Raw genomic sequence first — 25,914 nt, 5'->3', positions numbered from 1 at the left:
ATAGTGGAATACCAGCTGAGATATAAAAGCCAACCAGATCCTGTCACAGGTAGGCATGTAGCACCAGATCATGGGATGTGACCAGTTGTCTTACATTGTATATCAGTCAATTGTTCATTGAGATCTTTAAACTTCAATATTTGATGTTACAATACTGGGTAGTGTAATACTGGCTGAGATAAAAAAAAACGACCTAATCCAGTCATAGGCAGGACCTGTAGCACTGGATCATGGGATTCCATCAGTGGTCTTACATTGTAAATCGGTCAATTGTTGATTAAGATATTTGCACTTCAAGATTTGATGTTATAATACCAGGTAGTGGAATACCGGCTCAGATAAATAAAAAAAGCTGACCTGATCCGGTCATAGGACAGGCCTGTAGCACCGGATCATGGGATTCCACCGGTTGTCTTACATTGTGAATCGGTCAACATTTAATTGAAATATTTAAACATAAATATTTGATGTCACAATATCAGGTAGTGTAAAACCAGCTGAGACACAAAAAGCCTACCTGATCCAGTCATAGGCAGACCTGTAGCACTGGATCATGGTATGCCACCAGTTGTCTTACATTGTGAATTGGTCAACATTTGATTGAGATATTAAACATTAATAATTTATGTCACAATATCAGGTAGTGCAATACCGGCTGAGATAAACAAGGCTGACCTGATCTGGTCATAGGCAACCTTTCTATGTGAAAGATCAGTAAGATATATCCTAAACATATGGAAGACAACAGACAATGATATATTATACTGATAAGAGTCTGCAGTCATTCTTTGATAATACGTAAGAGATTGGACTTGGAGATAACATATGTACTGTATGTTGCAGTATGAATCTAAATTATCAAAAGGATCCATCCAAAAATGACTCAACAATGAGCAAAATGACATATCACAAGTGAGGGACAGTAAAAGTGACAAAGGTATCAAATTTGACATATCGCTGATAAGCTTCTGATACATTCCTGAAATTATATATTTCTAATCAGAGAAGTAGAACACATTTCTAGTATACAGTCTTAGAAAATCTGAGATATTCATAATGATCGATCAATAATTAGAGGCAGAGTAATGAGAGTGAGATTTGTGGTACCAAAGTTCATCAGTAACGCACTACTGTCACTGCTTTAAGGCCAGCCACAAATGTATGCATGAATTGTATTTCCGTTGCACTGTCTCTAATTGTTAATGGATCATGATAAATATCTCAGATCCTGTAAGACTGTGCATTAAAAACATGTTGCGGTGATCTGATTGGAAATATAGCACTTTTGTAATGTTTTAGTTGCTTATCAGTTATATGTCACAACTGCTGAGTATTGTAACATAGAATATTGAGTGATTTCAAAAGCAAGACCACCAGTAACATCATATGGACTGTCTCTAGATATTTGGTTATGACCAGGCAAAGGTTGTTGTTATAAATAAGCTGGTATTCCATGGACCTGGTGCTACAAGCCTACTTATGACCGGATCAGGTCAGCCTTTTTTTATCTCAGCTGGTATTACACTACCTGATATTGTGACATCAAATATTAATGTTTAAATATCTCAATCAAATGTTGACCGAGTGACAATGTAAGACAACCGGTGGAATCCCATGATCCAGTACTACAAGCCTACATATGACCGGATCAGGTCAGCTTTTTGTATCTCAGCCAGTATTCCACTACCTGATATTGGAACATCTAATCTCAATATGTAAATATCTCAATCAAATATTGACCGATTTACAATGTAAGACAACCGGTGGATTCCCATGATCTGGTGCTACAGTCCTGTCTATGACCGGATCAGGTCGGCTTTTTAATCTCAGCCAGTATTACACTACCTGATATTGGAACATCAAATATTAATGTATAAATATCTCAATCAAATATTGACCAATTCACAATGTAAGACAACCAGTGGAATCCCATGATCCAGTGCTACAGGCCTCCTTATGACCGAACCAGGTCAGCCTTCTGTATCTTGGCCGGTAGTCCACTACCTGATATTAAAACATCTAATCTCAATGTGTAAATATCTCAATCAAGTATTGACTGATTTACAATGTAGGACAACTGGTGGATTCCCATGATCTGGTGCTACAAGCCTACATATGACCGGATCAGGTCAGCTTTTTTTATCTCAGCTGGTATTACACTACCTGATATTGGAACATCAAATATTAATGTATAAATATGTCAATCAAATCTTGACTGATTGACAATGTAAGACAACCAGTGGAATCCCATGATCCGGTGCTACAGGTCTGCCTATGACCGGATCAGGTCGGCTTTTTGTGTCTCAGCTGGTTTTACACTACCTGATATTGTGATATCAAATATTTATGTTTAAATATTTCAATTAAATGTTGACCGATTCACAATGTAAGACAACCGGTGGAATCTCATGATCTGGTGCTACAGGCCTGCCTATGACCGGATCAGGTCAGCTTTTCTTATTTATTTGAGCCAGTATTCCACTAGCTGGTATTATAACATCAGATCTTGAAGTGCAAATATCTCAATCGACAATTGACCAATTTACAATGTTGTTACAATAACATTTACTCCTATTCCATTTTTCTTTTCTTGTAACCATGCCGCCGACTCTAGACTCATCTAGACTCGGCTATTCTCTTATCAAGCGGGCTGTCCGCACTTCTCTTCTATCTTGATTGTAACATAGATACTATCTTGTGCCGCATGGTAGTTTCACCTATCTTTGCTATCTGGATAGGTTGTACTCTTTTTCCTATCTTTGTTACCTTTCTTGTCGCGGCTATGCCGCTCCCTTTTTACCTATATAAACCCCATGTACCATAGATGTATTCCTTAACTTAATCTACTGGGTTTTCCCCTTGAAACCTGATCTACTAAGGTCTCCACCCTTAGTAGCCTGAACTCTGATTCTAAGACAGTCACTCACTGTCTTAGCCTGAAACCCTTGATTGCGGTAGAAGTGCTAAAACCACTCACCGCCTAGGCAGAAGTGCTAAAACCACTCGCCGCTGATCCTGCATAGAAGCCGCGGCTCGTGCAGTAGGAACCACCAGAAACCTTCCTTGTATTAGGAAGGCCGACGAACTGTTCGCCCGACAGGTCTATCTTGACCGGCAACAGCAGAACTATCCCAGTCGTAACAAAAGATTAAGTTCCTCACCCAGTACCTGTTTTCCAACAGTACTTTGACACCATTGATTCGATAACCGCGAACATCCTTGCCGCCGCATTTGGAAACATGTCGGGACCATCCGCCTCATCCAGTGCCGCCGCTGCCGCAGCAGCAGCTGCCGCCGCCCACAGACCAGTTGAAATTAAGATCGGAACCCCACCGACCTTTGATGGCAACGAGAAGAACGCAAAAAGCTTTTTGCTCTCGGTCGCCGCCTACCTTGACATCAACAGTGAAATCTATGACACTGACAAGAAATGCATCATTTTCGCCACCTCTTTCATGAATGAAAAGACGGCATTGACCTGGAAGGAGGACTTCCTGACTCTAGCTCAAGACACCACGAGGCTAGACAAGAACAAGCAACCCATTGGGTATGGAACGTGGGAAGATTTCAAGAAAGCCTTCCTCAAGGCATTCACCACGGGAGAAGCAGCCACCGAAGCGTGGATCAAGCTTAGGACCTTCAAACAAGAAGGGATCCTTAGAAGAATACATCGCGGAGATTAGACATCTCTTCCAGTTAACCTAGCCTGACTGATGAAGGATCAGAGGTCCACTTCTTTACCGCCGGATTAAAATTCGGAATTGCCAATGCTATCTACAGAGCAGGCAATATCTCGAAAGACTTCGAAGGAATGGTCAATACGGCCAGAGAAATGGATAACGCCTATCAGCAGATCATAGCGCTGAGGCCCAAGAACCATAACCAGAACCAGAAGAAGAAGAACCGGTTTGGACCTGAAAGGTACCAACCGCGAGGAGACAGAGACTCCATGGAGGTCGACCGCCTCTCAGAGAAAGAAAGGGCCGAACATATGAGAGCAGGCAAATGCTTCATATGCCACCAGACTGGCCACAGAGCCAATGATAGGGAACACCACCCGAAGGAGAAGAAACCGGCCCGTGAGGCCAAGCATAAGGAAGAAGAATCTGACGATGAATCTATGGATACCCGTAGGATGACTAAGAAAGGGGATTTTTAGAATGGAGGTCTGTATCGACGCCAGTCCCTCCCATCCCAGTTCGCACTGTACATCATGTTGGTAATAAAGAAGAGTTACGTGTCCCTGCCACTCTCCTCCCAACTAAACGTGCGAAACCAGTCGAAACCACCGTAGTCATCGATTCCGGCGCCGCCGGATCATTCATCAGCACCGAATTCATCGACTATCACGGAATTCGGACCAAGAAACTCTCGAAACCCTTCACCATGGTCACCGCTGACGGTAGTGACTGCCGTGGCGGAAAGATTAGAGAATATGTCGAACTCGGCATCAAGATTGACAAGCGGGTCATGTATGGAAAATTCAACGTGACCAAGCTTCGAACCAAGGACAACATTCTCCTTGGATTCCCCTGGCTGAAAGCCATGAACCCAGACATCAACTGGGCAGAAAACTGTCTCACCCTCAACGAGACCCCAAGATCTAGAGAAGTAGAACTCTGGATAGACCAAGAAAGAAAGGACGCAGGCTTCAAGCCGCTCTTCAAACCAAAGCCTTACCCCAGGAAGGCCCCCAAGAATATCCTGCACCCCAAGAAGGTGCCTATCAAAGAACCAGCGACCCCCAAGAAGGCGCTGAACCCCGAACCCATGACTTCAAGAAAAGTCTCCGTTGTCTCTGAGCCTACCCGCCAGAAGAAAGAAGAATTCCGTGCCTCCATCGAGGAGATCCCCGATGAAGATGAACCCATCCCACACCTGAACCCTGACCCAGACGAAGAAGATGAGGATTAGAAATCCCGAACTTTGATCAGAAGTATGACGCTTGGATAAAGGATAACTTCGCACCAAAAGTCGAAGAATTGGCCTCCTTTTCCCTGACCGACGATGAATTCCTCATTGAATACTCCCAGGACGCCACCGCAGTACGCCTGATAGAGAATTTGGATTTGGACACTCCCCTCACTCGCGACGGTACATCGGCCTTTGAAACCAAGAAAATGGCAAAACCCCCCTCACTTCCTGAATACCTGAAGACTAGCAACAAGTCCCAGGAATTAGCCATGGAAGGTGAGATTGAGAAGAAAGAAGAAGACTTTCGAAGAACTAGTCCCCTCTTATCTTCACGACTTCGCCGACCTTTTTGCCAAAGACGGTCTTAACTCCATGCCACCTCACCGACCCGGTATTGACCACAGGATTGACACCAAACCCGGATACATCCCCAAATCCTCCAAACTCTACCCCTTATCTGAGAAAGAAAGGGTTGCGGTTCAAGGCATTTATTGATGAACATGTGAAAAAGGAATTCATCTCTCCCTCGAAATCCCCTCAGTCAAGCGGCTTCTTCTTCGTTGGAAAGAAAGACGGATCCCTACGGCCTTGTCAAGACTACCGGTATATTAACTGAATGGACAATAAAGAACGCATACCCCCTTCCCCTCATTCCACCACTCTTAGCGAAACTTCGCGACGCAAAGTACTTCACCAAGATGGACGTCCGATCCGGATATAACAACATTCGGATTCACCCTGAAGATAGATGGAAGGCAGCATTTACGACTGAATTCGGACTCTTTGAGCCGAATGTCATGTTCTTTGGTCTTTGCAATTCACCCGGTACTTTCCAGGCCTATATGAACCAGACGTTCCAGCAGGAACTGAACGAAGGATGGCTCATCGTCTATATGGATGACATCCTGATATTTTCAAAGAACCTTGAAGAACACCACGAACGAACCCGCCGGATACTTAGATATCCTCAGAAAAGAGAAACTTATTCTTGAAAGCGGAGAAATGCCTATTCGACGTACAAGAAGTCGACTACCTCGGAATGATCATCAGACCCGGACAAATCGCAATGGACCCTACCAAACTCAAGGGCATCGCAGATTGGCCGACACCAAAAACCGTCACTGATGTACGATCTTTCCTCGGATTCTGCAACTTCTATCGGCATTTCATCCCGCACTTTTCTGACATCGCGAAACCTCTGAATAACCTGACGAAGAAGACCCAGCCATTCTGCTGGACTGAATGAAGAAGAAAACAGCTTCCAAGCACTTAGAAAGTGCTTTATGACGGAACCTGTCTTAAGGAACCCCGATCCTGCAAAGCAATTCGCTATTGCAACTGACGCCTCCCTAGTAGCAACTGGAGCAGGTGCTACTACAGACCGACGAAAACGGCGCTTACCACCCCTGCGCCTATCTTTCTGCATCTCTCAATGCAGCAGAACGAAACTATCAGATATATGATAGAGAACTATTGGCCGTCATCCGTGCATTAGCAGCATGGAGACATTATCTCGAAGGACACGGACACCCGGTAATCGTATTCACGGACCACATGAACCTCCTCTACTTCAGATCTGCACAGCAGTTAACACGCCGCCAAGCGCGCTGGCAGCTCACCCTGAACGAATTCGACCTCGAATTTCACCATGTAGCAGGAACGAAACTCGCTGTCCCCGACGCCTTATCACGCCGTCCTGATCACCATCCCACCGAGACCGATAACCAGGACGTCATCTTGTTACCTGATGATATGTTTGTTCGACTCATTGACATCGAACTAGAAGCGGCCCTGAAAGCCGACGATCCTACGGCGGATCCTATCATCAAAACCGCCAGTGACGCACTAGATGGGCTATGTTTGCCCCCTATGAAGTCGGCATTATCCGACTGGAAATTCGATAACGGTATCTTACAGTACAAGAACCGTGCCTACGCACCCCCCGCACTTCGAAGCCGCATTCTGCAGCTTCACCATGATCACCCGACCGCCGGACACCCCGGCAGATTCAAAACAGAAGAACTAGTCAAACGTGACTATTGGTGGCCCCAGATGGGCACTTTCATTAGGAAATATGTCGAAGGATGTGCCACGTGTCAGCAGATGAAATCTGACACTCACCCCACTACTCCTCCCCTGAAACCGATTAGCTCTTCCGGTGTACGCCCCTTTTCCCAGCTCTCCGTTGATCTAATCACCGACCTCCCCGAGAGCGGTGGTTATGATTCTATGATGGTCGTGGTAGACCACGGACTTACAAAGGGGGTAATTATTTCACCTTGCAAGAAGAACATCACCTCCGAAGGAGTAGCGCAACTATTTTTCAAGAAAGTTTTCCTACGCTTTGGGCTCCACGACAAGCTCATTTCAGATCGCGGACCGCAGTTCGCATCGAAGTTCTCCAAAGAACTCGGAAGATTACTAGACTATGAAGTTGCCCTATCTACCGCATATCACCCTCAGACCGACGGACAGACAGAAAGGTTGAACCAGGAAATCGAGACCTACCTTCGGATCTACTGCCGATCGAACCCTGAAACCTGGGTACAGCATCTACCTATGGCAGAATTCGTGCATAACCACCGAAAGCACGATGCACGGAACGCATCACCGTTCTTCCTGATGATGGGCTATGAGCCTAGAGGTATACCCTACGCCTTTCCCCCTACCGACATCCCCGCGGCCGAGGACCGCGTTACCAACCTCCAGAAAATGAGAGAAGAAGCGGTGTCTTGCCACAACATCGCTATGCAACGAATGGCCGAAAGGACGCACAGGAAGAAGTATGAGCCATGGAAGATTGGAGATAAGGTCTGGTTGTCAGCGGAGCATTTACTGACGCACCTACCCTCGAAGAAGCTGGCGCCAAAGCGGCACGGCCCCTTTACCATTACCAAGGTGCTATCTCCCATCACCTTCACACTCCAACTCCCGGAACAATGGAAAGTCCACCCCACGTTCCACGCATCTGAGCTATCCTCCTATCGGGAGACAGAAGTCCACGGCCCGAATTTCATCGAACCCTCACCTGACATTATCAATGGGGTTGAGGAGTACGAAGTAGAAGCGATCCTCGCACACAAAGGAACAGCGGCACGCCGTCGCTATCTAGTATCCTGGAAAGGATACTCATCTGCCAGCAACGAATGGGTCAAAGAAGACGACCTAGAAAATTCCCAGACGCTTCTCAAAGCGTATAAGAAGAGAACGAAATTGGCTTGAAGGAGAACAAACCCAAGCAACCCTAGTCAAAGAAAATATGTCCACTGCCCCCTCCACTCTTACCCTCGACTCCGCCGAACTTCAGGAACATTTGTCCCTATTCTCAGACTGAACGTTTCGTGCTAGATGAGCACTCCTCCCTTGCGTCCTCCGTCTCCGACCCCTCATCGTCAGAGGATACCGACATATCACTTTCATCCTCTCTTTATTTCACCGTCATTGATCGTATTGAGGGAGACGCCCTCTTTGAAGCAACGATTCTATCAGAGCAACACGCACTCGAGCTGGAGAGAAAGCTCGCCGAACGCCCAGCAAGAAGTGCAGCAATAATTGCTGCCATCATTAACATCATCAGAACCACCCGCCTGATTGAACTATCTGCAAACCGAATCCCCCTCGCTTCTGCACAAGAAGCCCATGAAGTCATCCAGTGCCAGAGGCGCATCAGATCGATTGCGCTTCAGCTTCTCCCTGATAGCCTTAAGCCTGACTTGCTATCAGTTGTACACCTCATTGCCAATCGAACCGCGACTGAAGTCGCTCGTCCGCCTTCTCCTCCTCGTCCTCTCTCCCGTCATCAGTCACCAGATCATAACTCGCCTCCACTTCCGGTCAGAGCACCGCAACCGCAGGTTGCTTCCAGAGGAGGAAGACCTACCGGATACCAGATCGCTCGAAGGCGCTGTATGAGAGAGGATAAGAAGAAAGAAAGAGAGGTCATCGACCTCACATCCCCATCCCCACCTCCTCGCACCTTTGCTAAGAAACCAGGCTTTGACAACGTCAAATGCCGCGTATGTAAAGAATACGGGCACCGTCACAAGAATTGCCCTCAATACTCCTGCGTGGTATGCCATGCCATCGCCCCCGGACACCTCTCGGTCTATTGTAAAGACCTTAGAGGAACATATCCACTTCCGATCGTCTATACAGATGACGGATTCTATGAAGCCCTCCGCAATTGGGAGGCAGACCAGAAAGCATTCTATGAGCAAGAGTGCGAAGAGGCCGATGAAAACTATCGCAACCAGCCAAGTTCCTCAACGGACCTTGATGATTTTAACAACGCCGAAGCAGATCCCGTCTACTACGACGACGCTAGGATGGATTGAAGTCGGAGACTTCAACGGTTACACCGGGGTAATGTTACAATAACATTTACTCCTATTCCATTTTTCTTTTCTTGTAACCATGCCGCCGACTCTAGACTCATCTAGACTCGGCTATTCTCTTATCAAGCGGGCTGTCCGCACTTCTCTTCTATCTTGATTGTAACATAGATACTATCTTGTGCCGCATGGTAGTTTCACCTATCTTTGCTATCTGGATAGGTTGTACTCTTTTTCCTATCTTTGTTACCTTTCTTGTCGCGGCTATGCCGCTCCCTTTTTACCTATATAAACCCCATGTACCATAGATGTATTCCTTAACTTAATCTACTGGGTTTTCCCCTTGAAACCTGATCTACTAAGGTCTCCACCCTTAGTAGCCTGAACTCTGATTCTAAGACAGTCACTCACTGTCTTAGCCTGAAACCCTTGATTGCGGTAGAAGTGCTAAAACCACTCACCGCCTAGGCAGAAGTGCTAAAACCACTCGCCGCTGATCCTGCATAGAAGCCGCGGCTCGTGCAGTAGGAACCACCAGAAACCTTCCTTGTATTAGGAAGGCCGACGAACTGTTCGCCCGACAGGTCTATCTTGACCGGCAACAGCAGAACTATCCCAGTCGTAACAAATGTAAGACCACTGATGGAATCCCATGATCTGGTGCCACAGGCCTGCCTATGACCAAATTAGGTCGGTTTTTTTTTATATCTCAGCCGGTATTACACTACCCAGTATGGTAACATCAAATATTGAAGTGTAAATATCTCAATCAACAATTGACCGATTCACAATGGAAGACAACCAGTGGAATCCCATGATCCAGTGCTACAGGCCTCCTCATGACCGGACCAGGTTAGCTTTTTGTATCTCAGCCAGTAGTCCACTACCTGATATTATAACATCAAATCTTGAAGTGCAAATATCTCAATCGACAATTGACTGATTTACAATGTAAGACCACTGATGGAATCCCATGATCCAGTGCTACAGGCCTGCCTATGGCCGGATCAGGTCGGTTTTTTATATCTCAGCCGGTATTACACTACCCAGTATTGTAACATCAAATATCAAATATTGAAGTGTAAATCTCTCAATCAACAATTGACCAATTTACAATGTAAGACAACTGGTTGCATCCCATGATCCAGTGCTACAGGCCCACCTATGACCAGATCAGGTCAGCTTTGTTTTTTTTATCTCAGCCGGTATTGTAACACAGAATATTGAAGTACAAATATCTCAGTCAAATATTGACCGATTTACAAAGTGAGACAACCGGTGGCATCCCATGACCCGGTGCTACAAGCCTACCTATGACCGGATCCGGTTGGCTGGTATATTCCAGCCAGTATTTCACTACCTGGTATTCTAACATCAAATATTGAAGTAAAAATATCTCAGTCAAATGTTGACTGATTTACAAAGTGAGACAACCGGTGGCATCCCATGACCCGGTGCTACAAGCCTACCTATGACCGGATCCGGTTGGCTGGTATATTCTGGCCGGTATTTCACTACCTGGTATTCTAACATCAAATATTGAAGTAAAAATATCTCAGTCAAATATTGACCAATTTATGAAGTGAGACAACTGGTAGCATCCCATGATTCGGTGCTACAAGCCTACCTATGACCGGATCTGGTTGGCTGGTATATTCCGGCTGGTATTTCACTACCCAGTATTCTAACATCAAATATTAATGTGTAAATATCTCGGTCAAATGTTGACCGTTTTACAAAGTGAGACATCCAGTGACATGGCATGGACTGGTGCTACAGCCCTACCTATGACCGGATCCGGTTGGCACCTCCTTTTCCAGCCCACTATATTTCAGCCCATCCATCTCTATTGTACCTAATAATCCCTCAGCCCACTTGTCTCCATTGTATACTCCATTTACTATATTCAGCCCATCCCTTTCCATCAGGTACACTACACTCAGCCCATCCCTTTCAATCGGGTACACACTACCATCGGCCCATCCCTTTCAATTGGTTACACACTACACTCGGCCCATCCCTTTCAATCGGGTACACACTACCATCGGCCCATCCCTTTCAATTGGTTACACACTACACTGGGCCCACCCGTATATATAGGTACAATTTCAGCCATGGGCCCAGTGGGATGGCCCATCTGCCTTGGTACATTGTCACCCTTGGCTGCCCGTCTGAGACAGGATCCAGTTACTGTATTATGTGACTCTCTGTGGTGTTACAAGAACATCTAGACGCTTGGGCCCCTACTATTTTTCTCCTGATCCTCCTCGTATCAGCCCTCGCATCATACCCTTACCCCGACCTTACCCTTGTCATCCTCGTCATCCTCGCATTCCCTTTCGCCCTCTACCTGTCGCTTCAGCAGAGCCAGTACATTTGGCCGGATCCTTTCGCTGACGAAGCATACCCATGCTCCATTTCTCCACCTGACTGATCCTGTGGACAGTCCCCTTGCCTTTACCGTCCGGACGGTAACCTATGACACGATGCATGACGCATCCCCTTTGCCCTACTTTCCTTTATTAATCTCTGACTCAGTGCGCAGTCGCACATGCGATTTATACTTAGCTCCGCAGTTGCACGATCGTGCCCCTGCGTGTTTCACTTCTCATTCTGATCCTTGACTCACTTTCTTATCCAGCACGTTCTACCTAGATCGAACGTGCCTTCCTATTATGGTCTTACCCTTTACCGATTGCCTCTCCCGGTAGTACGAGTTATCATCCACTAATACGTCCCCTGTCCTCTATATAAACTCGCTACCATGTACCATATTCCCTAACTTGAATCTACTTGGTTCTTGACCTCCTACTCTCACCAGAGTGATCCTTCTGCCTCGCCAGCAGTCTATATTCTATCCTCTTATCTGCTCTTCGCAGATAAGCCTATAGTCTCGACCTTTACTCATCGACTTCGTCGACGAGCAAAGCCCCTGTTAACTAGTCGGACTTCTGTCCTTCTAATTAACGACGATCCTTACGATTAACCTTCGGGTGTCGTAAGCCTAGGCCGATATAGCTTATCATCTCGCACCCGCGTGACATAAGCTACCCGATTTGGACATAGGCGTCAAATCGTACTTGCCGAAGACACGCCAAGTACGACCCCTAACCTTGGGCTAGCCCAAGGACGTCCACAGACCGTTGACGACACGAGCTCTGTTTGAGCGTCGCCAACAGATACCATCCAAGTCGTAACATGTGGTATGTTTAATTTGTCACAGATTGTATACATACTTCTCATGTTGTGAATGTGCTAGGCCTCAAGTTCATCACAATTGGAGAATATTGTCCAGCTCAATTCTGGTGAATTTTGAGGCTATGTTGTGATGAATCTGCTTATTATTCATTATTTAGCTGCTGTCATTATATTCGAACACTCCTTCTACGTTTTCGACAAGGCACACTATCTTCAGGACGAGCAAAAGGGTGATCCCTCTTTTTATTTTGCTGTTGAGCAGTACATTGCGTCTTCACATGCAGCTGCTGTCAGGGAAGCTGTGAGTGCTGCCGTCCAGACACATCAAGAAGTGAAGCAATCCTTTAAATGCTCTGAGGAGAAGGAGAAAGAATCCTACTCTCGGGTGAAGACACAGTTGATCCATGCTGTTCTTGAAATCACTTTAAATAATCGCCTGTGTATGTTCCACCGCGATTTAGCAGTAATCCTGCTGATTCGCTTGTCTCCAGCCAGACCTTAATGCAACATAACATCATGATCAATGATGTTCCGGCTGAGGTATCTCAACTGCGAATGCAGGTTGCTTGAAAGGTTTCCCAAAGGAGTTTCAGGAGTTGGAACTGTATGAAATGGTTGTATGACTATGCAATATGATGCTTTCCCTGGTATGGTGTATGCGTATTTGAAGCACATTGGCACCCTCAGCCAAGACGGTGGTGAGATCGACTGAGCTTGATAAGTCAGAACAATCAATTATCCGACATGGCACAATATGGCCAGAACTTTGGATACCTGAAAGCTGAGATAAAATCCTGCCAAGAGGATGGGTTTGAAGCCAAGAACCGAGGCCATTTTCTGGAGTCAGGGACTAATAGTAAGTATATTGTGCAACGCTGACGCACACCTTGCCTATGTCTCAGGATTGCTTTTCACCCTTTTCTTCCAGCACTACTATGGGTTGGCATTCAAAATGCTTCTAGATACCAATACATCAATAAAATTACTGGAAGTACTAGCGGTTGACATCTATATGTCAATGATGTTCGATGCTCTATACTGTTCTGTCACCTCACTCATGGTATTTTCACAGGAATCACAACCTCTCCACGACAGCAGTCGTGCGTTAAAGCATCTTTACCGGTTGAGTGGACTAAGCAAACGAGGACAAAGTATGATAGTGCAAATATAGTATACTTTTATAATAAAGGGACACGAGAATGCCGAGAAAACCCAACGACCGAAGGTCATCGCTTATTAAGAGAGTGGGTGATCCGCCCTCGATCCAAGGGCCCCTCCACATCACGAAACACAAACACGATCCATCATCCGTTTGTTCGTCCATGGCTCGTGCTCCAAGGACGGCTTTCCTACGAGTTCTCAGTGCTCCCCCATAAGCCTTACACGCCCACGTAAGGAATACCATTTTACTAAATGGGCATGTAGCGATTCTACATCCGCAAAAGTTGGCAAGGGTGGGACACGCTCGTCAGGTGTATTGATGGCTTATGTGAGGTAAGGCTTAACGAATGAATTACTAAGAGCCGGAAAGACGTACAAAAATATGGTCCAGTTCTCTCACTTCAATCATGGCTTGCGTGTCTGTCTTCCTCGGAGGGCTTCGTGACCTCTACGAATTGTTGAGCAGGTGGCATTTCCAGCAAGTCTTCATACATTGACGATAGTTCCTCGTCCATATAACCAGGGAAAAACATTGAATCTGACCCGGGCTTGCTTCTGACTGAACAAAAAATAGGCTCACATAAGAAAGTGTACAGAAGGCTTAGATTCAAAACTGAAGGCACACCGACTGAGAGTGCATGGCATCCTACGGCACTTGCATAGTTTGTAATATAAGGGCTCTCCTTTCAAGCTCGGACATTGGGGATTGAAAAATTTTCAGCAGTAGGAGAAGAGTCCAAATCTCCATAGTCTCTGATTAACAAGGTGTTGGTGTTCTGCGGCATAGGCTGTGCCGCCCAGTGGGTTACATGAGCTAGGACAACTGACATATAACGACAACCTACCTAGAAAACACCAATCGAGCAGACCGAGGAACAGGATTGTAGTAGTACTTCTTTGGCATTCACGAAAATCCAACGCTAGAGATCACATGACTAGACATCAACGTTCTCTCTGTTCCCCCTTCATGATGCTTCATCCGACGAACCAAGTACTGAGATCGATCGTCTCACGGATATTCCTGCCAAAACGCTAGAGATCAAACGAGATTTTGGAGAAATCCCGATGGCGTTCCGGATATATAGCTAAATTAGGGTCACTTCCAATTTCCTGATGCATACAATTCTTGACAATCTACAACGATGAACTGTGCACTGCATTCTGAACAGGCTCTATTATATGACTCTCCCTCGATAACAATCAGAAAGAGTATTTCTAGGAATGGTGGACAACCATTTGAAGATTCCGATGTTCTCGTACTTTCCTCTCGGTCCACAAGCGACGCGCACTCCCAAGGTTCCACGCAACTGTGCCTCGACTTACGTCTCTCAAAGCCATTAAAACCGGACAGCACCATTCAATGGGGCTTTGCTGGAATCCGCGTTACGCTTTCTTCTACCCCATTGCGTTTCCGATGGAATCATTATATTGATTCCCAAGGACGAGATGGCCCTCCTGATGAAGGCACTATGACCTCATGCGATGGGGAAGAAGTAGAAACTGGAATTGGGATCAACCCCGAGACGGGAGAAGAGGAGAAGTATGAAGAACGCTGGATGTGAGCCCATAAACATCAATTGTCCTGAATAATCAGTTTCATGATTGTTGGATCATAGTGACCAACCTGTTACACCAGCCACATCGTTCGCATTCCTCACTTCCTCACGCGAACCAAGCGAATCGACCGGATTTATTGCTATTCTGGGGGATCATGCGCTTGCGATGCGCCAGAACTACTTTCCGGATGACGCTGAATTCCAAGCAGTGCGCATGCGCATCTCGACTTCATCGTCGTCCGAAGTTCTGTTCAAGCAGAATGCAGACACCCTCCTCCCACTATTAGAATATGCGCTCTCTAGTATTGATAGTTGGAAAGGATCCCCTTGGCAGCGTGGCCAAGAAATTACTTTACAGGAAGACCGCTGGACTGTGTGGGACGCTGGCATGACAGGGGAACATAACTACCTAATTTAAATTGCAGGCGAACATATTCATAGCATGATATCCAGCTGCGATGGATTTATAACATGTGTCCACCGCGCTACCTGGCCCTTAGTTTGATCTCTCATCGGCGAATGAGGCGCGGGGAACGTCAGATGCAGGACATACTGTTCATAATGACACTTCTTGACATGATATGACCCTAGGTGGTATGCAGCCTGTACGACTTATCTACCTTTGTAACATCCCTATATTTGGCTAGCTGGTGTGTAAATACATCGAGTGACTGCGCTTCGGCCGTCGTTTGGTGGCAATGTCTGGTCCCATATGACTTCAGGCACAAGCACCCTGTATTTCCACCTGTTGCAGTTTCCAGTAGCATGTTATTCTGGTCTGTGCATTAGACTTAGAGTATTGCTGATTGCGATCGCCCTGAGTTAACCAAGATGGGTTCTTACTCCAAACATGCAACTCGTGACAATTTAGCGTGAGGGGAGCCTATATACGACATGAAACAAGAGATCCGGGAGTGATTGTGAGAAACGTACATGTTACAAGTATACTCCGCTAAACTGACCACGAATGAAAGAGCGAGTCAGGACTCAGGCTCGTGTGCACGTTTGACACTGCCTGTGACGCGGCGATGACGGCAATACTTTGATGAGCCGAATTCGCTCAGTATGACGTAGACCAGGGAACGTCAAGGGCCGAGTATTACTTGATCAATGAGCGACACCGGATTGATCAGGCAACTCGGAGCTGATCATGTCTGCGCCTGGTCCGCGCCCAGAACCTCACCAGGAAGATCGGACAAACACACCGGATACTGCGCACGTCCCTTGAGTCAAAAATTGCCTAGAATGGTCGAAGAAGAGGGAAAGCGAGGACGAGAACGAAAACGAATTAGATCAAAAAGGCTGGGCAGAGGCTAATGGTGCGATGCTGATGGTACGATACTAGTTCAGAAATCCGAGCCGAACGATGTCCGATAAACAACGTTTTGGGTGGTCACTACTAATCGATTAGCAATGAAAACCACTTGTTGTCGCTGCTAAACTAAACCTGGGCACGACTGTGCACGTTTCTTAATTTTACAGCCCTTTAGCTGGCAACGGTGCTGAGAGAAGGACGGAGATATTGACTAACATGCCTACATGCGCGGTGCGAGCAGTGATTAGCAAATGCAAGAAACGTTTATTTTGGAGTGGTCTTCGGGGGTTTGCCGCTAGTTGACGTTATCGTATCAGTGCTGATTAGATTAACCCACCCAAATATTATCGATTATAAAAGGTTCATCTCACCTCCCGACATACCCGCATCCCTCCACTTCACCCCATCACTACAATCATCCCTCAGCCAACATGGTAAGTACATCATCGTCTAACAAGCACACGATCGGTTGCTGACAACATCGAACGTAGGTCAAAGTCGGTATCAATGGGTATGTTATCATTGTCGGTCGAGGCCTTCATCGTTAATCGGATAATGTCTTCTTTGTTGTTGTATAGTTTCGGTGAGTATATGCTCTTGATCCTTTACAATCGAATGCTTTTGACACGATATATTACGTTCAGGTCGTATTGGCCGTATCGTCATGCGTAATGCCCTCGAAAACCAGGACATCGAGGTCGTCGCCATCAATGAGTGGGTTCACCTCCTATTTTACAAAATTGTAGCTGATTCTTGTTTATAGTCCTTTCATCGAGTTAGACTACATGGTCAGTAGACGAGCTATCGTCATCCACCGAGTTCGATCTGATCGCTAGAAAATGTAGGTTTACATGTTCAAGTACGACACCGTCCACGGCCGCTTTAAGGGCGACGTCCACACCGCGGACGGAAAGCTCTACATCAACAACAAGCCTATCCACGTTTTCGGTGAGCGGGATCCCAGCAACATCAAGTGGGGTTCGGTCGGCGCTGACTACATCGTTGAGTCCACCGTAAGTTTCTCCACCGATCCTCCCTTCTTCAAGTTGAAAGCTGATTGGAACAACGCGAATAGGGTGTCTTCACTACCATCGATAAGTGAGAATCTCTTATCTTGGATTGAGTGCTTTTTAATAAGACTGCACCCAGGGCATCTGCTCATCTGAAGGGTGGTGCAAAGAAGGTCATCATCTCCGCCCCTTCGGCTGACGCACCTATGTTTGTCTGCGGTGTCAACCTCGAGGCTTATGACTCCAAGTACACCGTCATTTCTAACGCCTCTTGCACAACCAACTGCCTTGCGCCCCTCGCCAAGGTGATCGATGACAACTTCGGCATCGAGGAGGGTCTCATGTCGACCATCCACGCAACAACTGCTACTCAAAAGACTGTCGATGGTCCTTCCAACAAGGACTGGCGCGGTGGTCGTGCTGTCAACAACAACATTATCCCATCCTCCACGGGTGCTGCCAAGGCAGTCGGCAAGGTCATTCCTTCCCTAAACGGCAAGCTCACGTATGTGATATCGAACTTTTCCTATAACTTTAAGATGCTAAGTACGTCCTTGTAGTGGTCTTGCTTTCCGTGTTCCCACTTTGGATGTATCCGTTGTCGACCTTGTCGTGCGCCTCAAGAAGCCTGTCACCTATGATGACATCAAGAAGGTAGTTAAGTCTGCCGCTGACGGCCCTCTCAATGGCATCCTCGCCTACACCGATGAAAGCGTCGTGTCGACGGACTTCCTCGGTCACCCTGCATCGAGCATCTTCGATGCCAATGCTGGCATCATGCTCAACCAGCAGTTCGTGAAGTTGATCTCGTGGTACGATAACGAGTGGGGCTACTCGAAGCGTGTATGTGACTTGCTTGTGTATGCTGCCAAGGTGGATTCGGGCAACTGAAGGGCAAAGCTGTGAACGTTCAGAAAGTGAATACTGTAGTTTGAGGGCTTACCATACAAAACAAATGTTGTATTTCTTTAGGGACATTGATAGATCCGCTTATCTCTATGGCGTCTTCATGTTTGAGTAAGTGAATGACAAAAGTTTATCCAAGTAATGTCGGAGTCAACTGGGTGTCGTGTGACGGCCGAGTCGCCGAAGTGCAATCAAAAACATATGGCATCGAGTAGCACGAGATGTTTTCACTTGCCAAGACTTTCTATCTCCGGGTCCGTGAAGTTGTCAATGCACTGGCTCGGAGTTATCGCGCGAGTATAACTTCGCGGCGGTCTTTCGGCATCAAAAATAACACTCAGGTCAAACAAATCCACGCCGATTTTTCACAAACCACGAACGCCTCCCACACAGGACCCATGTGTAACGTTGGTCAGCCCGCCGCCCGCGCATAACCGTTACACCATGATGGGGAGCCGACATACTCCTCATACCAATGTTTGATGATTTATGTAGTACATAGACCAGGTTCCATGGCATAGGCACACCAATAAAAGGAAGGCAGTCATTCATTCCATCAAGACAATTGGTAGCAGGTGTTGGCACATGGCATGCGGTGCTATTGGGATCAACGCCGATGACGGCGCCTAATTAAATATGGAGTAAGGGTGTACCCACAGGAACATACATGTTTGAATAAGGAATTCAATTAATCAAGGGCTGGCGTGAATCCTGCCTGCGCCCATGACAAACTTGCATTTCGCTTAGTGTGTCGCAATATGCCGCATGAAAGCTAACGAGAACGGGTAGCGTTCAAAACATTTGGTGATAAGCCTCACGAGCCTGGAGGGTCGTGTACTAGCATTTATTATTGGCATCTAGTTTCGAGTAGACGTAAGTAGTCAAGTATGAACATGTGAGGAATATCAAGGTGGTGAAATACACGTCGTTATCATGCCCGGTTCACTTGCCGGGGGACGAGAGCTGATAGCATCAATGAACTACAGGTATGGCATCGCGTTAGAGGCATAACAAGGATACGAAAAGGATCATTAGAACACGCCCGGAATGAGTCTGTAGCGCACCCTCTTAGACCATCGGACCCATTCTCCCTCAAAACGCTTGCGAAGCATTGCATCTTCGCTGATGGCCCGTGCACAGCTTAGCACGCCGGACAGTATAACTTGAATTACCCATATTCCAAATACAACACGCCCAAAGTAAGTAGAGAGCCACCCAGATGACTGCGTAAACGATCCGGGGCTCGCATAAATGAGCGAGATCCCACACGAGGCGATCCAGCTGGCTGTATAGCTAGGATGGCGCACGATGCCATACGGGCCTGATGTGACAAGGGAGTGGTCCTTGCGCAAGCTGAGCTGGTGAGTGAAATGGCGTCCCATGACGCTAAAACACCATAGTCGCCCCATACCGCCCATGAAGGTGAGGATTGTTCCGAGTACGAAGTACCTATCTGGTACCATATCTGGAAGTTGTCCGGTATGAACTAGAGTAGATAGGATTCTAGACGAGATAGGCGACGGATAATGAGCCGCGAGTATGACGGCTATTTCAGCAACACAGGGTATCAAACCCGACAACTGTAACAAGATATTCGTTAATATGTGTCTAGACATTATTGGGAGTTCACGTACCCGTTGTAATATAGGGAAAATGACTGGGCAGATACGCTCATAGAGCGGGCCGCCGCTGATGGTTTCATCATCATTGGGCATTGGGGCTGGGGAGATGTACGCATTATTGAACACAAGGACAGATGGCACAAGAAACAGAAGTTTTATGAGAGTCATCGTGGAGATCGTCACTAGAGGTTGTGAGTTTAGTCAACTGCTCACACTACCCTTCTTATATACGCGTCCTCGCATAGACGCGCACCCACATAACCAAATTACCAGGTTATCGGCCATAGATCAAACAAATCCGCAAAGGGCAGCTACTATAGCATTACACGTGAGGTGCCAATAAGCCTCCCACGCTTCCCGAAGCCTACATAACATGGCCCGGAAGTCTGACCAAAATAACGCTGCGCCAAGGCTCAAATTGACAAAATGTTGTCTTCAGAAGCCTAGAAAGTTGGATGGCATGGCAGTGTAAAACACGCTAGGTAAAATTGAATCACATTACGCTGTTACGGCCACTCAAACTAGCCTCCGAATGATTCAGGGTGATACTAGTAGATTTTTGCTCCTTACGTTCACGGGCGTTCGAACAAAAGGCTAGAATCAACGAGTTACACCAGATTACGTTATCGCTCAACGTAGTGCGACTCCACAGACTGTTGGATATCTGGTTAGTGTCAGTGATATAATTGTTGGGTGGTCCAGGGTTGGACAATATTAAGATGAATTGTGAAACAGGTGAGTTGAGGGTTAGTTGCCCACCCAAACTGGATATAATATGATTACGTGACAGTGCACCTGACGGTTTCACTTCAACATACGATGTTGTCATCTCTCGTACTATCCGTTGACTCAGCTGCTACGTCGGGCCTTGCTAGTGGCGACATGACTTAATATGTGTACCGGTGCACGGCCTCGGCTGTAACTCTTGAACTTAACTCACTTGTCTGAGACAATGCAATCGTAAAGGCTCGTCCTCTTCGGACGCAGCATGTTAGCAGAGATCCATCTCTCCGTTCTATCTGCCATACATGGATTCATACGCCACTGAACAACAATTCCAGGTTTGTACACTGCACTACTCAGCGTTTTCTCTAGTTCTTTTCCACCCTCTGTCAACGTCTGAAACTGCTCATGGCGATGCTTACAACCTAGCACACGACATACTACTCGACAACCTGATGCACTGGCGCTCGTAAACCTGTGGCTGGCAAAATTCCTATGGTATATTATGCTATGTACGTACCTAATAGTTCCCAGAACATGTCCAGATTTCTCAATTTCAGATATTGGCACTTCCATGGGTGAGACTCCATTTATAGGTGAATCATGTCCGCTACGGCGTTCCGTTTACTCCCTAAATCTCATTTGCGAATGCCTTTCTAAATTCTGAATCTGATGTGACCAACTTAATGAACGAACGAATGTGGTCGATGTTCGAATCGGTAGAAACACGTAGAAAAGTGTTTATTGTTGAAGAACATGCTGCAAGAAAGAAACCCCGCACGCCAACATTTTATGCCCTGCTATCTCAAATCGCCAATTTTCGCTGATTGGCAGACGAGTCGGTGAGCGCCACGCCTTTGTTACTCCCAAATGCATAAATAACATAGATAACGTTTCCCTGCAGGTACGGGTCCCTTTCCACTTGCTTTCGGGGGATAGCTTCTTTGGATGACAAGTTACTAATGAATCCGCAACAATTTGACGTTCCACCTGCCTTTATAGTGTTACTTTATCACCGTCAATCGTAACTCTCTCATCATCATGGAGTCAGTACTTACTTGTTGTCATGTTGAGCGGACTCAGCGTGGAACATGCATCCGCATAATCCCGAAGGTCAGTCTTCCACCAACCCTACAAGGTGTTACGATTAAATCAAGGGACTTGCCTTACGATACTTGCGCAGCAGTGAGAAAAGTCTTCCTTGGTGTTGTCGGCGCATATCTTCAAGTTCTTTTAGTTGCGCACTAGCAATAGCTTTCATGCGGAGAGTGCTGGCGTTTTCTTCATGATAACATACCATAATTTATAAGATGACGGCTATTTTCCTGTGATAGAGATTGGATAGAGATATCCAACTTATCAGCGGGCTGGATTGTGCTACAGGGTGCTACAGAGTTCTGCCAACCGATCCGATACAATATCCGCGCGACGGTGTAACCTCTCAATTGAGACATTTGAAAACTCGGCGAGATTCGTTCAAACCTTTGACACCACAACACAAATAAATGCCACGGATGCTAAGAAGTCCACCTGCCATGATGGCATGCTCACATGCACACTCGTGAAGAAGTTGACGTTGCTGTCGAAATAGTGAAGCATCTTTCCCCTGGGCACCTTCAATCTGGACCGAGTCTCGTGATGCTTGTGACCTTTTTGCTGGTCCATACAGTATCTCGCCTGACAATATTGCTGCCGAATTTGCGGCTCTCGAAGAGTTAGAGAAGACTGAAGAAGTTCAGAACATTGACGAGATGGGTCGGGTGACTCGCCGGGTCGAACAAGGGATGATACCCAGTGAAAACCCACTATGGTGTGGCACGATGAGAACGGGCGTGATATGTTTTTTTTTTCTCACCTATGCACAAAATCAGAGACAGACATATGACGTCGGTAGGAATCACATATATTGCATGATGGGGCACGATCTCCTCCGACGACATAAGTTTTTCGTTCAATTTTCAGATAAAATCATATAACACCATATAATTTAGTACAGTAGAATACATGGATTGATATGACGAGAAACGACATGCTACGACAGTGTATGACATGAGTAGTACTAGGTATTGCGGCAGCATACAGGCAGGTGCAGGGCGCATAGCAGCTGGAACGTCCAGATGTGTAAACCTGTGGGTGTGGGCAGTCGTACTCGCACCTGTACCTGTTTCCCTGCGGATATCAACGGGTCACTGTAAAGAATATAGGAAACAATGTGTGCGTGAATCCATCGAAGATAGAGTGAAATATGGGGGAACGCTAAGTAGAGAGTCAGTGTTCGCTAAGAAGGCTCGGAAGACGAGATCACGCACCGTCTGAGAGCATGCCATGACCAGAGCAGAGCACCATCAGCGTCCAGTAAGCAGGCCAAAAGATGAGAGCAAGAAGACTCACACTGACAGCCTTTGGCGAAGAAAAGATGCCAGAGACCCTCCAATGACTCAGGTGGAACTGGCGGGTGCCCATGTGTGCTCTTCGAACGCATATACCCACCCTTTCGATTCCTGTTAAAAAAATCAAGCCTGTTTATGAATGATAACAATACCACTTACACGTATGGCCTTGGGAGACAAAAAAATTGGCGTAGGGAGGCTCCATAAAAAATGATGATAGTACAGAGGGAGACGACATTGTAGTAGTAAGAAGATAAGATGAAAATGACTAAGGCGTACGACTCAAATACAATGTTAATGATGATGTCATGCCACATTGTGTGAGAGTTCTGCAAATACAATGCAATGTGCGCGCGATACGATGCGAAGCTCCGAAGGATCGGAAGAAACGATGCAAAACGACAAACTGTAATGTAAGGACGATGCAAAGTGACGCAAGGAACGACGCTAAACAATTAATGTGGCTACAATTTGCTTTTCATAATCTACCCTATCAACGATGTTACAATCAGAAAATAATCAGATCCCATCGTGCCACGCCATAGTGGGTCTTCACTGGAGATGATACCGCAAGATGTAGTCGTTCACCAAACATTTTGATATCCGTCCAACTTCGACTGTTGTACTGACGAAAACGATCTGACGCGAAGGCTCCTGTGAGGTTGGGCTGAGTCCGAGTGTTAGCTCGGGCTGGACGCTGAAGGATTGAGCCGCTGGGTGGGCGGGCAAACGAACAGCGATTTGTGTGGAGCCTTGCGGAAGAACGATGGATAGATGAATAAGATGAATTGATGGTGCGAAAGAATCAATGGATGTAGCGGTGGGTGGGGTGGAACGAACTAACGTATGGTATGGTATTATGAATGTGAGGGGCGAGTAAACGAGAGGATAGTAATAGATATTCTGATACGCAGATACTACGATTCGAATAGTAACGAGAAGGTAGAAAGACCAAGCGTCACGCTCAGTTGGACGCGTGGTGCTGACTCTCCGGCAAGCTCCGAATCGGCACCTTGTCATTCCAACTTCGACTGTTGTACTGACGAAAACGATCTGACGCGAAGGCTCCTGTGAGGTTGGGCTGAGTCCGAGTGTTAGCTCGGGCTGGACGCTGAAGGATTGAGCCGCTTACCCACTGCTGGTGAGCTCCAACTGCGGCTGATCTCAGCGGCCAACCCAACAGAGCGATCTAGCTTATTAATGGTTTGTGTGGATATTTGCCAGGCCGCCGAGGTGTTGCGTTGCGACTTGCTCGAATGCCCTGATGTAAGTCTCATACGCTAGGGATTTCCATCGACCCGCTATGCGCACTATTTCTGGGTCTACTTTGTTAGCGAGGTAGAATGAGGCGCCGCCGATTCTAAATGAATGTCCAAACGTTGTTCCCCAGTTCCAGGCGGTTAATATGCTGTTGATGCTTTCGATGGCGCGAGTCTTGACCATTGGGCGAATGATTCCTTTGTTGTCCCTCCACGAGAATAATGGGTCGTCTGGTAGCGCTGGGACTACTTCTGCTAAGTTTCGCAATGCCTGAATTGGGCAGAGATCTCCTTGTTCTACAATGAAAACGGATTGAGGCTCTCCCGATTTTGCTGTCTTGGCTTGTGGGAGATCAAGTCTGGCATAAGGTTTCCCAGTCAGATCGAATCCGAGGTGAACATCTTTTCGCGTGATGTGTTTTGACTTGTCGAAACTTGCGCGAGTGTTGACTGCGACTTCCCCGAACCGCATCATCCCAAAGAAGGCACAGCTGGACATTGCCCATATGCACGCGTCAAATGGTTGATCTATTCGTAGGGTGGCCTTGATGGCAGCTAGCATATGGAGTGTGATTGGGGGTCGGATAGGTCTACGGCGAGTTCCTTGCAGGTTCTCCATTCCGCGAAGTGACCAGTTGATCCGCGTGAAGTGTTCTGGTGATAGCGGAGGTGGCCATCCTTGTGCCAAATGCCAGGCGCGGATTGCAGAGAGGTATTTTCTCGCGACTGATACGGAAACTGGCTCAAAGGGTACTGTTTCGGTTGTCGCAGACTCTAGAAAATGTTTTGTTGCGGAAGGATCGGAAACGGCCCAAAGGGCAAATGAGTGCAGCAGTTCGAAAGATGCTGGCAGACGGTCAGCTTCTGGGATGGAGAATATGTCGCAAAAAATGTGAAATTTTCTTAAACCCGAGCCATAGCTAGTCGTTTCTCGTAGCGATGCTTGGTTGGAGATGTTGGCGAGGAACTGTATGACTGGGTGGTCTATCGTTGACGGTGGAGGGGTGTTGATGCCACGCCAATGAAAAATACGTTCCTCAGCTGCACAGGGGGGGCGGAGGGGAGATTCTCGAAGGGATAATAAATTCTGGGGTGTGGGGGGTGTGGTTTCAATTGACGAGGAGGTCAGACTGTAACAAATGACATTTTGTCGCTGAGATGCGACGGGAGTGGAAAATCGGTCTTGAATGATGGGCCAGAAGAATTGCCTAGAAAGGTTTGAATGTCGCCTCGCGAGAGTGGATCTGAGATGTTGATTTGACCAGGTACGTGCTCGACTTTGAGATGTATCCCATGGTGCGCCTATATCAAGATAAGTAAGCTTGAAATCCATGCTCGTTGATATTACCTGTAGCAAATAGATTTCCTTGAGGATGATGTTTGTTGGCTGATTGCGTGAGCGGCCTTTGTTTATTGCCATGACTACTCCAGCATTGTCCGAACGGACTAGGATGGATTGGCCTTTCACATCTGCTCGTTCGGATAGCCCAAGATGGAGGGCTAACCTCAAACCTAGCTCTACTGCGGTA

General features: G+C 46.8%; 5 protein-coding genes across 5 annotated transcripts; 3 read left to right on the top strand and 2 right to left on the bottom strand.

Annotated features, from left to right (window-relative positions):
- Positions 1 to 12,443: 12,443 nt before the first annotated feature.
- On the top strand, positions 12,444 to 12,955 carry EDB93DRAFT_1251325 (uncharacterized protein; the record flags this gene model as incomplete). Its single annotated transcript, XM_041453139.1, has 4 exons — positions 12,444 to 12,448; positions 12,513 to 12,550; positions 12,602 to 12,883; positions 12,939 to 12,955. The coding sequence occupies 4 exons, from the start codon at positions 12,444 to 12,446 to the stop codon at positions 12,953 to 12,955; spliced, it is 342 nt and encodes a 113-aa protein (XP_041306790.1).
- A 1,791-nt stretch (positions 12,956 to 14,746) lies between these two features.
- EDB93DRAFT_1087110 (uncharacterized protein) lies at positions 14,747 to 15,578 on the top strand (the record flags this gene model as incomplete). Its single annotated transcript, XM_041446019.1, has 2 exons — positions 14,747 to 15,162; positions 15,221 to 15,578. The coding sequence occupies 2 exons, from the start codon at positions 14,747 to 14,749 to the stop codon at positions 15,576 to 15,578; spliced, it is 774 nt and encodes a 257-aa protein (XP_041306789.1).
- Positions 15,579 to 16,721: 1,143 nt separating this feature from the next.
- On the top strand, positions 16,722 to 18,484 carry EDB93DRAFT_1151149 (glyceraldehyde-3-phosphate dehydrogenase). Its single transcript, XM_041449704.1, has 9 exons — positions 16,722 to 16,909; positions 16,967 to 16,986; positions 17,054 to 17,058; positions 17,120 to 17,189; positions 17,239 to 17,263; positions 17,321 to 17,488; positions 17,551 to 17,573; positions 17,625 to 17,990; positions 18,046 to 18,484. Exons 1-9 carry the CDS (start codon positions 16,907 to 16,909, stop codon positions 18,374 to 18,376), a joined length of 1,011 nt encoding a protein of 336 aa, XP_041306788.1. The 5' UTR covers positions 16,722 to 16,906; the 3' UTR covers positions 18,377 to 18,484.
- A 938-nt stretch (positions 18,485 to 19,422) lies between these two features.
- Positions 19,423 to 20,181, bottom strand: EDB93DRAFT_1251322 (uncharacterized protein; the record flags this gene model as incomplete). The annotated part of the gene is made up of 2 exons (XM_041453138.1): positions 19,423 to 19,971; positions 20,026 to 20,181. 2 exons carry the CDS (start codon positions 20,179 to 20,181, stop codon positions 19,423 to 19,425), a joined length of 705 nt encoding a protein of 234 aa, XP_041306787.1.
- A 2,510-nt stretch (positions 20,182 to 22,691) lies between these two features.
- Positions 22,692 to 23,200, bottom strand: EDB93DRAFT_1151124 (uncharacterized protein; the record flags this gene model as incomplete). Its single annotated transcript, XM_041449703.1, has 2 exons — positions 22,692 to 22,992; positions 23,046 to 23,200. Coding segments are annotated over 2 exons (352 nt in total), but the record flags the coding sequence as incomplete, so codon positions are not given.
- Between the last annotated feature and the right edge of the window lie 2,714 nt (positions 23,201 to 25,914).

Source organism: Suillus bovinus (assembly GCF_016758785.1).
Source record: "Suillus bovinus strain UH-Sbo-P2 chromosome Unknown EDB93scaffold_35, whole genome shotgun sequence".
Taxonomy (NCBI): domain Eukaryota; kingdom Fungi; phylum Basidiomycota; class Agaricomycetes; order Boletales; family Suillaceae; genus Suillus; species Suillus bovinus.
Note: the sequence above shows the minus strand (reverse complement) of the source record. Positions and strands in the feature narration are given on the sequence as shown.

Bases quoted from the DNA above. Each gene is read 5' to 3' on its own strand.
- EDB93DRAFT_1151149 (XM_041449704.1), top strand. The intron at 17,574-17,624 runs GTGAGAATCTCT...GACTGCACCCAG, and splicing joins GTCTTCACTACCATCGATAA to GGCATCTGCTCATCTGAAGG. The intron at 17,991-18,045 runs GTATGTGATATC...ACGTCCTTGTAG, and splicing joins TCCCTAAACGGCAAGCTCAC to TGGTCTTGCTTTCCGTGTTC.